We start from the raw sequence: 13,625 nt of genomic DNA, 5'->3' as shown, positions 1-13,625 counted from the left end.
CCCCTTTAAACACAGCCCCGGTCTTCTGACGGGGTCTATCTAGGTTGTGCCAGTTTCTGTCGCCCTGTCACTGTTCTCCCGCCAACAGTCACTCTCTAGTTCTGCTGGGTTCTGGTTGACTTCTTCACTGGTTTGAGACAAGTGGTTCCTATCGAAACACCTCCCTTTGTAGCCAGACTTCACCACAGCAGAATCGGGTTTCTGTTTTCAGGTCTCAACAGCTCCACATCAGGTGTATCTTCGCCCCTTGAACTGCAGTCGGTGTAAAATAACATTCCACCTCTCCTCCCTGTGGTGACAGATATGGCTCTATGTGGCTGGATTTCAAAATGTCCTTCTTCATATTTGGACATCCTGTTCCTCTTTGACATCCCTGGGACCCCCTGCCTCTGTTGTAGTCATGGAAACCTCCTCTGGGGTAACTGTGTGGAGGGCCATTGTTTGGGGCTTGTTGCTGTGTGGTGCAATGTTCCAGTAATTGTAGCATCTTGTGTTGCGGACAATCTCTGGACCAATGGCCCATTTGGCTGCAACAGTAACATCCCTCAAACCGGAAACGTCTTCCACCTCTTCGTTGATTCTGCACCTGAATCTCAGGCACTACCTGAGTTTGAACTGTTGGAGGTGTCTGGCCTGCCTTCTCTGGTTCTATGGTTATCTCTGAAAGCTTCTCCTCCCTTCTCCTTGTGTTGTTCCTACAAGCCTCTGTGTCTTTCTCCGCTACCTGTATCTTCAAAGGTCTTAGTTGTAGCGCTTCCTGCTCTGTCTTTTGTGTTTCTCTTTCTCGTCGTCTTTCTTCTGCGAATTCTACTCTCACTGGCAGGTCTGCTATTCGGACCACATTTATGCTGTCTGTAAATAGGCTGGCATATTCCAGATCGAGTATCAGCCTTGTAACTCTTATAAACCTTTGTTCAGCTTCCCTCCATACATTTAGCTGTTGTAGGCATTGTTCATGTTCATAGTCTAGTACTGCTCTTCTATGGGCCTTTGTTGGTCCAGGTTGATTATCTGCTGGAATCAATCCTCTTGTTTGCCACTGTGTCAACAATTCCTGTTGTTGTTTCCAGCTCTTCTGTCTCTCATTTGGATGTGTTGTAGCATCTGATCTGATGTGTACCCTTTCCTTAATATCTGCAGTTGAGCCTGAGTTTTTTTTTTTTTTTTTGCATGAGGTTATGCAAATGTTATAAAATGTAGAAAGATAAAAAAAAATGTGTGTGCATGAGATTATGCAAATGTTATAAAATGTAGAAAGATAAAAAATATGTGTGCATGAGATTATGCAAATGTTATAAAATGTAGAAAGATAAAAAATGTGTGTGCATGAGATTATGCAAATGTTATAAAATGTAGAAAGATAAAAAAAATGTGTGTGCATGAGATTATGCAAATGTTATAAAATGTAGAAAGATAAAAAATATGTGTGCATGAGATTATGCAAATGTTATAAAATGTAGAAAGATAAAAAATGTGTGTGCATGAGATTATGCAAATGTTATAAAATGTAGAAAGATAAAAAAAAAGTGTGTGCATGAGATTATGCAAATGTTATAAAATGTAGAAAGATAAAAAATGTGTGTGCATGAGATTATGCAAATGTTATAAAATGTAGAAAGATAAAAAATGTGTGTGCATGAGATTATGCAAATGTTATAAAATGTAGAAAGATAAAAAAAAAATTGTGTGCATGAGATTATGCAAATGTTATAAACTATGTTTACTTCAAAAATATGGTGGTTGAATATTCTATAGTCTAGCTTGAAAGACTATTATGTAAGGTTTCTTATCTTAAAATCAGGAACCACCTGTAATTTTGAAGTATGTGTTTATCTATAACACGTGGGAGATAAACTTTGGCATATAATTGTAATTCTGCAACAATTCTGTACAACCAGCAGAGTGCGCTGTTGTAGTTTTCAGTTTCTGCCAGCAGGGGTAGCTGTTCTGAAACTGACTTCTATGTAACAAGAAGGTTATTTTTCTAAAAAATACCTTTGAAATGGGAAGGAGAAACAATATTATTTGAACAGTAATGCATAAGCAAGCCAAAAACACATTTGCAAACACAAATATTTCAAAAAATCAGATTGGAAAGCTTAACTCCAGTCTGAGAAAATACAATAATCTTTGTTTACACCCACCAAAGTCCAACAACAATATGTATAGATAACCTGATTTAGCAAAAGACTAAATCCAACTGAGACAAGAAGAATGGTTTGTTCTTCACAAGATGGAGGTCAGATAAAGGGCTTGGCCTCATGGGTTACAAAGAACAAAAGAGTCCTGAAATTTGCATTTCACGAAATGGCAACTGCCCTGTCTTTTCCTTGAAATGAGGTCAAAACAAGATGGCTACTGATTATTTCAAACTCTGACCTCCAGAACAAAGAGATGTTGAAATTTCACCATGTGGTTCTCACGGATGAGATTAAATAATGGCTAGTGATCTTTAAATGGACATAATGGAAACTGGTTCAGTAGAGCAAAGTTTAAAAATACAACACAAAACTACACTTTATATACAAAATAACATTTCTATCTAGTTTACTATGAATATGGGCTTTATCCTAGAGATATCCTATTTTAACATGAGGAGCCCTTACATCATCGGCCAATGACGTAATATTTGACTTTATAGTCTGTGATTATCTTTTGCTGTTTAAACACGCACTTTAATGGGACCAAATGGGACGCTATTAATATCTAACGCACTTCCCTTCGTAAACCACCCGCAATGTCTTGGAAAAACACACAATAGTATAATCACTGCCGTCCGAAACGACTTTTAACACCCCTAGTGTTTTTAAAAATATTGCCCCTAGCAACTTTATTGCCCTTTTAAGCAATTTTATGGTTGCCCCTAGCAACTTTATTGCCCTTTTAAGCAATTTTATGGTTGCCCCTAGCAACTTTATTGCCCTTTTAAGCAATTTTATTGCCTGGTGATTATCTTTTGCTGTTTAAACACGCACTTTAATGGGACCAAATGGGACGCTATTAATATCTAACGCACTTCCCTTCGTAAACCACCCGCAATGTCTTGGAAAAACACACAATAGTATAATCACTGCAACTTTAACACCTGTAGTGTTTTCAAATTTTTGTTAGAAGCATGCAGTGTTAGTGAACAAAGAAAAGAAAAAATAGACTCACCCTGCTTGTCCTACAATAGCGCCACGTGTTGTCTCTGCTTCTTAATTTAGCTTGTTTAACATTAAATGCACAGTTATTCTCCGGATCCGCTGGCCTCCATCAAACACACAAACTTAAAGTTTCCTACATAAGCTAGTGAAGATTTGATTTAACCGGTTCTTCTTACCATCTTCTTGAGCATCCGGTTTCGCTATGAGTGGTCGCATTTTCGAGAGCTCCCGCTTTGGAGGTTATTCCTCACGATTTTTTACATATTTCATCCTCCTGACAATATGGATTATGGACTCCTACCTCAACTCATCAATGAGGCAACATCACTTAGAGAAGGAGAGTAGTGAAAGCAGGGATAAAATGAACCACAATGACTTTTACCTTCTCAACGGCTGGGAAAGGAAACACCTCGCTTTTGGAAGTGCAAGCATTCATGCATTATTAACTGCAAACCCGACGCGAAAGTACTTACCCCCGTCAGGCAAACTAGACCGAAGAAGTATGATCGTCTTGGTCTTATTGTTAGCGGGAGACATCCATCTGAATCCGGGCCCGGTGCAGACAAGAAGCCATTCCTGCAGGCTCGAGGAGCTAGCATCACAACTAGCATCACAACTAGCATCTCTTCCGCTACAGCAACAACTACGCGACGACAACAGAGACCATGGAGACAGCGGAGACCGAGGAATCAACGGAGACTTCGACATTCCCCCGGGGACGCCTCGGCAGACAGACACGCATGAGGCAGTGACGAGAGGAAGAGAACCGAGATCCGAGGGAACAAATATCCACCATGTTGTTAGCCACCCTGCTAGCATATCGACGGCTAAAGCTACAATGGAGCCTCCCTCCCCCCACCACCCCCCCGCTCCAAGCACCACGGCAGGCCGCAAGCCGTTTGCTGTAACGGACAAAGACAAATATCTGCAAGCTGACGACATTATGCATTTAAACAACAAAAATGGACTACATATTTTTCATCTGAACACTAACAGCCTGAGACACAAACTGGCTGAACTCAGGCAACTGTTCATGAACGGTAAGGCAAGCATATTATGCTTTTCTGAGACCAAATTGGACAATTCCATTACAGATTCAGAGATTGAAATTGAAGATTATCTTGTAGTGAGAAGGGACAGGAACGTGAATGGAGGTGGTGTCTGCATGTACATACATAAAGACACCAATTTCAAAAACCGTACTGACCTGCTTCATGAAAATATTGAATCTGTGTGGGTTGAAATTCTTTTTGACAATGCTAAATCTGTAATAGTCGGGACAATCTATAGACCACCGGAACAGAGTGACTTTTATGATACATTAGATGGGTGTTTGGCTGATGTGGGGGATGTAGAGACAATTATTATTGGAGACTGGAACACGGATATGCAACGTAAAGACACGTCCGTCTTCAAGTCCTTCAGTAGGATTTGTGATCTGCACGGCTTCAGCCAGCTAATCACCCAACCCACCCGGGTATGTGAAACAACACAAACTACCATTGATCTCATTCTGACCTCTGACAGGTCCAGGATCTCCAGTAAAGGGGTTATAGCATGCGGTTTAAGTGATCATTATATGATATTCTGTACCCGCAAAAAGCTAAAACAAAAGGCCGGCTGTCACAAAACAGTCATATCTAGAGACCTCAAAAACTACTCTAGCGAGGCCTTTAACCTAGAACTGGAGAGCCTGGACTGGTCAGATGAGCTCAGTGGTACACAAGTTGAAGAAACATGGCTTGGTTTCAAAAACAAATTCTCTGCAATACTCAATGATTTGGCCCCCCTAAGAACAACCAGGGTAAAAAATCGCGCTGAGCCGTGGATGCACTCCGGCATACTGACCGCCATGAAAACCAGAGACAAAAAATGCTCTGAGTTTCATAAAAGTCAGTCAATGCTTTCCAAAAGCACGAGCAGTGAACTCCAGGCCCACGTGACTGAACTAAAAATTGAAAGAAACAGACTAAGAAATGACGTAAGCTCCATGATCAAAACTGCCAAAAAGAATTTCATCAATGACAAAACTGAGGAAAACAAAAATAAACCCCGTGAACTTTGGAAATTACTCAATAACCAGCTTGGCTGCAGTAAAAAACTCAAAACGAGATTTTCAAACTTAAACATAAAGACAGATAACAGGCTCATCACAGACAAACTGGATGTGGCCAAGTACTTGAACATTTTTTTCACAAACATAGCCACAACTCTTGTAAATAAATTACCCTCCCACTCAGGGCTTTTTGGAGTAGATCACATCATGACCTACTACAAAAACCTAGGGGTACGCAAAGATGATTTCAGTCTAGCAAGGGTAACAACAGCAGAGGTACTCATTAAACTGAACGCCCTCAAACCTAACAAGGCCACTGGCCACGACAATATCCCCTCCAAATTCCTCAGAGACACAGCAACCGCCATCTCACCAGTCATAGCTCACATAATTAACCTCTCCATAAAACAGGGAAAAGTACCCAAAGACTTCAAAATTGCAAGAGTAACCCCCCTGCACAAAAAGGGCAGCAAATTGGACCCAGGCAACTACCGCCCTGTTTCTATACTTACCTCCATCTCGAAAGTCATGGAAAAAATAGTATATGAACAGGTCGAAAAGTACCTCGCAGAAAAGAAACTAATCTATGAATTTCAATCTGGCTTTAGAACATCCCACTCCACTGACACATGCCTTCTTTATTTGAACGACCACATCAAACAAGAGGTGGACGAGGGTAAATACTGCGGCATGGTGATGCTGGACCTACAAAAGGCTTTCGACACTGTCAATCACCCCATTCTGATTGACAAGCTAAAAGCAATTGGTTTTGATAAACTATCGGTGAGCTGGATGCAATCCTACCTGGAGGGGAGAGAACAGATGGTGGAGGTAAACGGTACTCTGTCCCCCCCCCTCCCAGTGAGCTGTGGTGTTCCACAAGGAAGCATATTAGGTCCGTTACTGTTCCTAATTTATGCAAATGACATGTCATCAGCATGTGACTGCAACTTGTTCCTGTTCGCGGACGACTCAGCCCTGCTGGTCTCTGACAGGAGCAGATTGCAGGTTGAAAAAACCCTCAGCTCCGAGCTCGGCAGAATCTGCACCTGGCTCGCCGATAATAAATTATCATTACACCTGGGTAAAACAGAGTCCATTCTCTTCGGTTCGAAACATAATCTCAGCAAATCCGACGACTTCTCAGTTGCAGTGGGTGACATTATTGTCACAAGTAAGAAGGAAATTACATACCTAGGATCTATTCTTGAGGCAAACCTCTCCTGTGACAAAATGGCATCCAATGTAATAAAAAAAGTCAATCAAAGAACTAGATTCCTATACCGGATCTCCTCTCTGGTAAACAAAAACACCCTGAAAACTCTGGCAGGAGCACTCATTCAAGGGTACTATGACTATGCTTGCACGTCATGGTACCATAGCACCTCCAAGGCGCTAAAAATAAAACTTCAAACATCGCAAAATAAACTGGTCAGACTACTGCTTGACCTTTCATCTAGAACCCACCTCACCTCTGCCCACTTTGACAACCTAGGATGGCTTAGAGTAGACGACAGAGTACAGCTACTTGCAATGGGCCTGGTCTACAAGATCCACTACACCTCTATGGTACCCATGTACATGTCAAAATTCTTCCCAAAGGTCAAGGAATACCATGATCATAACACCAGAGGGAGCTCCACAAATCATGTAAAACCCAGATTTGGCACAAAAAAAGGGGAATACACATATCGCAATTATGCCACATCAAGGTGGAACGCTCTTCCCACAACTGTAAAGGAAAGTAAAACTATACTTACCTTCAAAACCTCTCTTAAAGAGCACCTTCGGGGGAAAGCATTGCAAAACTGGCCCCGGTAATGGTACAAATCTCAACCTGTCGTACAATGGACAGCTTCCCCCCCCCATCTATGTATATACTCGCATTTTAGACTCTGTTACTAACTGTATATCTGTAGACTTGGTATGTCTTAAATGTCCGGTTAGGATGTATTAGAACGAAATCTAAAATGAAAATTGTAAATAAGCCATCTGTATGTAAAAAACCACCTGTATGTAAATTGTAAATAAGCCATCTGTATGTCAAATATGTCTTATATGTCTTAAATGATATGATGAATTGGAAATGGGGGACCCTGATGTAAACAAGACGAAAGTCTTTCTCTGGTCTGCATCCCCTTAACAATTGTATGTTTTGAGCTGTACTGTACTGTACCCAATATACAAGCTGTTAATAAACTTTTCAATCAATCAATCAATCAAACCACTGTGTGTGAGCTCTTTGTTGTCTGACGAGAGGGCTGCGGATCTGTTGAACAGCTGGCTTGGTTCGTTCTCCCGGGTGGCGAGGTCCTGTGCGTGGTTGCCAACTATTAGAAGTATTCGATGTTCTCGCGTCCAGGAGAGGAGCTTAGAATGAAGAGACTAATGGAGTCTCCGAAAAGGTTCAAATTGGTGAGTTTAATTAAATGGCACGATGATACAACAAGCAGAGGGTAAGGGAAAAGACAAAGCCGGTGTTGTCTTCAGAGTGGCTGCAGCGAAGAAGGAGTCCTGAATTGTCCTCTGCCGTTCTCCTTTATCCTCTCCTCGTTCCCTCCCGCTGTGAAGATAGGGGGTACGTCCTCCTCGGTCTTCGATGTTTGACATCGCGTAAAACAGAGGACTTTGACATTCTGTATTCCCTGTCTACTTCCTTAAGCCTTTTCTCCTTCTTATCTCTTTCATGACTTCCTATTTAATACCTTATAAACAGCTGTAAGTTAGTTTAAAACATTGTTCGCGACATGCTACGTACTGACCGGATATGAAGGATTTTCAGAATAAAAGCTTGGCATTGAGACTTTGAGAACTTCCGGGTTTTTTTCACAATAAAACAGCTTTTAAAACTGACGATATATTTTAGACTAATTATGCTATTAACATTGATTTTAATTTCTAACAATCCCTCCTTTCACACCTTTTAAGGTGTGAACACAATACTGAAATTAATGAGTTCTTCATCTGTAAACATTGATTTTAAATTTCTAACAGAATATTCCCTTAAGATTTCCATCTCTTCTTCTATTCTTTCCAACTCAGTTTAACATTTGTGCAGAAACAGCTGAATAGTACCAAACAGGAAATACGTGGCGCTGTCAGTTGCTGACTGATCACGAAGCGTAATTTCTTGACCTTTTTCCTCTCAAGGGCCATTTCAATTTTTACAACATCCTCCGAGGGCCGTACAAATTATTGAACTCAACCTCTGCTAAAAAAAACTAAAATCACAGCCCATTCATTTGGCCTTTCTTTCATGCTTCAAAGAAAAAGCAACCTCTTAATCCAGATATCTTTCTGTTTTATTTTCAAAGTTTTTATGTTATGCTTTGGAGAGAGTGTGTAAAAGGCCTAAGGACCAAAATGCAGACACTCGCGCATGCATGCACGTGCACGGTTGTGGCATGACCACCAAAACAGAAAGATATGGACACAAGATGTGTGCAAATGCAATTTAGTTTCCTATCCATGTGGACATGATTTAAGTGGGGGGTGGACCTAGCCTGCTTTAGGGGGGTCCGGGGGCATGCTCCCCTGGGAAGATGTTTTATTTTTAATATTGAAGTTAAAAGCATCAATCTGGTGCACTTTGAGAGCAACATTAAGAGATCTATGGATACATCTCTCAACACCCATATGAAACAGAAATGGGTGGCTGCAGCTTAACATTGTGGAGGACGAGGGGCTGCGTTAGATAATTCGGATCGCATCCAACGTGTCGACTGCACATCACAGCGCATTATTTTGACCCACAGTGGGAACGTCTCATGCTTTGACTGAAGATGAAGACAGAGGAGCGGCATTTCGCCGACAACTGTAAACAGGCTTGTCTGTTTGAGCAACTGGCTCAGTGCAGAGAACTATAGACAGGGTTGGGAGAGAGTGTAAGAGAGAGAGAGGTTCCAGGTTGTTGTATTGAAAATATTCAGGAGAATATTTGTCATTGTTCAGAGGTTGTTGTGTTGAGAATATTCAGGAGAATATTTGTCATTGTTCAGAGGTTGTTGTATTGAAAATATTCAGGAGAATATTTGTCATTGTTCCAATGATAATAAACAAACATTTGCATAAAGCATATTTGTCCACTCATATGTTGATAAGAGTATTAAAAACTTGAAAAATATTCCTCTAAGGTACATTTAGAACAGATAAAAAATGTGCGATTAATTTGCGATTAATCGCGATTAACTATGGACATCATGCGATTAATCGCCATTAAATATTTTATCTTATTATAGATATATTATAATTTAATCGACTGACAGCCCTATTATTAATAACAACATTTTTTTTACTGTCATATAGTATTTTATACCTGTTTTTCATTTATTCTCTTATTTTTTATAAATATAATGATCATATAAAGGTGTGCCTTTACCTCACTGAGCTGAGGTTATCAGCCTCTCAGTCTGACAGGAGAGAGCTCTCTTCCACCTGGTTGTAAAAGCTCTTTATATCCGTTAGCATAGCTAGCTAACCAGATGCTAATAACAACAATCCCCGGTACAGTACCGCTCTCTCTCTCGCTCGCTCACACAAAATACGCTCGTGCCACACACACAGAGCCGAGCTTGAGTGACACACAAAGACCCAGAAGTAGTTGTACTGTAATGTAGCATATTATTTCTATGGCGTTATTGTATGATCAGTATGACAGATGAACAGATTCCACTGGGCTTACAACTAAAGACACAGTCACGCAAAAACTGCGGCATGTGTACGGCTCCTTATGTGTATACTGCAATTGTTGAAGTGCTGGAGCGGCATTCGGGTGCGCTCCGGCAGCACTACACCACGTGATGACACGTTACGCTCGTGTTGTGTTCAAGGAACCTCTCCTTGGTCAGGAAAAACAGGCAGTCGTGTGTTTAATTCTATTGCGGTCTAGATTTCTTAAATTTGTTTGCGTGTTTATAAATTACCTCGAGGGCCGTATCAAATGGTATCGCGGACCATATACGGCCCGGAGGCCGGAGGTTCCCCACCCCTGCCCTAAAGGAATACCCTTTCCGTAATTTTTTAAATGTCGTTGTGTTTTCTGAAATGCTCTAGTGTTTTCTGAAATACTGTAGTGTTTTGTGAAATGTTGTTTTGACTGGCACTTCAGAGCCACCGTAAATATGGTCTTTATTTACATTAGCAAGCATCGCTAACACTCAGAGCTAACGCTATACTGGAGAGAATATGTGTAAAGAAGCAAGATATAAAAAGGTACTGTTCTTGTGGTAAACCCGCGAGAGAGAAAGAGTTTGAGCTCCATACTGTTTCAGAAATAATCCTTGATGTGGTTTGGAACATAATATGGCGTTTAATCATGGCATCGTTTAGCTGAGTTTCTGCTGGTAGACAGCCTTCTCTTCACAGAGCTCACTGCTTGCATGCAGCAGCTCCAAAGGGGCGTGGTCAGCAGCAGCTCGGTTACATTTAAAGGGCCAGACACAGAATCAGCACTTTAGTAACAGGGCTGAAATAGAGGGGTATGAGGCATGCTACAATGGGTGATCTGTTTGGTATTTTGAGCAAAACACTAAAGAGACATGTTTTGTATAGATATGGCCCTATAATAGATTGTTCAAATATAACATAATAAGTGAGCTTTAAAGGGAATCACAGATGTATTATCACAAAATAAGTGTAATACATCTGAACAACAAAAAGGACCACATAAAACTGTATTCATGTATATATATTTATCATTTTCATTTAGGCAGACAATTTTGAGCGTTGGGTTTAACAGCCTACTGTAACAAGTTGTAATTCTTCCTGAAAAAAATAAGCGTTAATAAATAAATGAATAATATAAAGGCATCAACAGGTCCGCTCAGCAGGACTCAGAATAACTACAGAGAGCAGGGTTATTAATGTGCAGTGCAGGTGTGTGTGGAACAGGAACACACTGCTGCTGCTCTGGCATAGATAACTGTGTCTTTTAGTAGTAGTAGTAGTAGATCAGCGAACATGTCTGCAAACCCAAACTCCATCAAAACTCTCTGCAGTGACTGACACAGTCGATCCAGATGTATCAGCTGTCGCTGTCATCACAAACAGAAGTCGCTTAACGTGACGTCTCATTTAGTGGGAATGCTGATACAGCATTCCAGTTATGCTACGCACGAAAAGTTTATTATTCCGCCGGCTTATTTTGCCGCGCTTCTCCTCCCACATTCCACATCGCAGAAACTCCGTTCAAACATCAAAACGTTCAGCTCGGTCGGGAATCGATGGCTATTACTTTTCTCATTCATAACTTTCATAATTCCAGAGATATATCCCATAATTCATCAAATTTTTTACATTTGAACTTTAATATTGCACAGCTCGTTAAGGCAGAGTGCGTGATGTCAGAGTTAGAGTGGAGGACATTTTGAAATTTGCCTTCATATTTTTTTTTAAAACTGCCATAATTCCCAAACCCTACATTCCTGAGACATCATTTTTCATGACAAACGTAGGAAAACATCTCGTAGCTTGAAAAATGACAAATAATTAAGCAAAAATAATTAAACAAAATGCCTCTTGAGGGCATGAAGTGACAAAAACGTTCAACATGCCTCCATTAAAACCCATTGTAATTTCAGGCTGATATTTCCTCACGGTAGCAGCCGCACACCTTTAGTTAATCTGCCAAAAAGGCCACATTATTAACCCGAAAGAACACACAAATTACACTTCAGATACTTAACTTCCTTGACATGCTTCACGTTTTGAAATTTCGACAAAACTTTCACATGTAAGAGGTTTATCTCTCATTCAGAACAATGGAAACCTTTGATCTCTGCACACCTCGTTAGCTCAAATATAAACACCTGTGTTAGGGCTGTGCAATTAATCGTATTTTAATCGCAATCACGATTTTGGCCTGCCACAATTACGAAAACAACATAATCGAAAAAAACGATTATTTGGCTTTGCTAGGTTGTGACAGTGCACTGCAACATATTTGATCTAATTTATTTTTATTTATTATATTAATATATGTTTAGTAGTTTGTGGAAGTGCGCTCCAAAATATTTGTTGATCTTGTTTATTGGTGTTTATTATTTTTGATATTATTTATTTAAATTTAAATATAAATGTATAATTTATTTTATTTATTTTTGTATTGGTTTTTCAGTTGAATTATATGTTCAGGGTAATCAACAGTTAAAAAGATACTGTTCAATAAATGGATGTTTTCAAAGTCAATGAATAATCGTATTTAATAATCGTGATATCAATTATTGACCAAAATAATCGTGATTATGATTTTTGCCATAATCGAGCAGCCCTAACCTGTGTCATGAAACACGATGATGTCATAACACACAGGTGTTCGTGTTTGAGCTAACGACGTGGTCACTGGAGTTTAACAGACTGTCTGAGCCTATTCTTTTCTGTCTGATGGAGACTTCATACTGACTTCAACATGTTCCACCTATTTTATACATTATTGGTGACACACAGCTGTCGTCGTTAGCTCAAATATAAACACCTGTGTCATAGAACACGATGATGTCACATTGACAGGTTTGGTAACGATGCAGCCATCAACGCATCTAAGCGTATTATGGGGTGTCATCCTATGCCGTTGCCATGGCGACACAATGCTCGCCATGAAACACGGTTTTCTCATAACTTCAGTGAAAATGCTCCAAACGGCCCAAAACTTCACAGGTTTGGTAACGATGCAGCCATCAACGCATCCAACCATATTATGGGGTGTCATCAAATGCTGTTGCCATGGCGACATACCACTCGCCATGAAGCACGATGTCGCTGTAAGTCCAATGGACACGGTCCGATCGTCCCCCAAACTTCGCTTGTATATCACCGGTCCAGCCCTCAACAGCTCTACGTCAATTATGGGGTTTCTTCAAATGCCGTTGCCATGGCAACACAATGCTCGCCATGAAACACGGTTTTCTCATAACTTCAGTGAAAATGCTCCAAACAGCCCAAAACTTCACAGGTTTGGTAACGATGCAGCCATCAACGCATCTAAGCGTATTAAGGGATGTCATCAAATGCCGTTGGCATGGCGACAGATCATTCGCCATCAAGTTAGTTCAAAAGTTTGCAGTTCAAATATTCTGCTGCTTTTCCAAGCCTTTTTACTTTCTTTTCTTCTCTCATCACACATTCAAGCCCCCAGTGTTCATGTATCATTTCAATCTAAATTCTTCACTTTCTTCTTACACATTACATTTCAGCATAGCAGTTTAGCGTCAGCTTTTCAGCATAAAGCATTCCCACTAGCAATTTCTTCAGGAATTGCATTCTCTAGTTGCTCTTAAAACACATCTCCTTTCTTCCTCTCTCTTCAAGTGGTGGGAGCACCGGGAGGGACTGACGCAAGTGAGGGGGGCAGGGATGCAAGTTAAGCGACTTGTACCCCCATGGATGTATAATAAGAACAGGTACCCCCGGACTGACGGGGACTGTGC

General features: G+C 40.6%; 1 protein-coding gene across 1 annotated transcript in view; it reads right to left on the bottom strand.

Moving 5' to 3' along the window:
- si:dkey-9i23.8 (visual pigment-like receptor peropsin) overlaps positions 1-3,362 on the bottom strand; it is a 38,423-nt gene extending 35,061 nt beyond the window's left edge. Inside the window, exon 1 of the mRNA XM_034120923.1 lies at positions 3,323-3,362. Within this exon, the coding sequence (XP_033976814.1) occupies positions 3,323-3,362 (40 nt within the window). The remainder of the gene's footprint in view (positions 1-3,322) is intronic.
- Between the last annotated feature and the right edge of the window lie 10,263 nt (positions 3,363-13,625).

The sequence above is a fragment of the Trematomus bernacchii genome, unplaced genomic scaffold (genome assembly GCF_902827165.1).
Source record: "Trematomus bernacchii unplaced genomic scaffold, fTreBer1.1, whole genome shotgun sequence".
In the NCBI taxonomy this organism is placed as follows: domain Eukaryota; kingdom Metazoa; phylum Chordata; class Actinopteri; order Perciformes; family Nototheniidae; genus Trematomus; species Trematomus bernacchii.
Note: the sequence above shows the minus strand (reverse complement) of the source record. Positions and strands in the feature narration are given on the sequence as shown.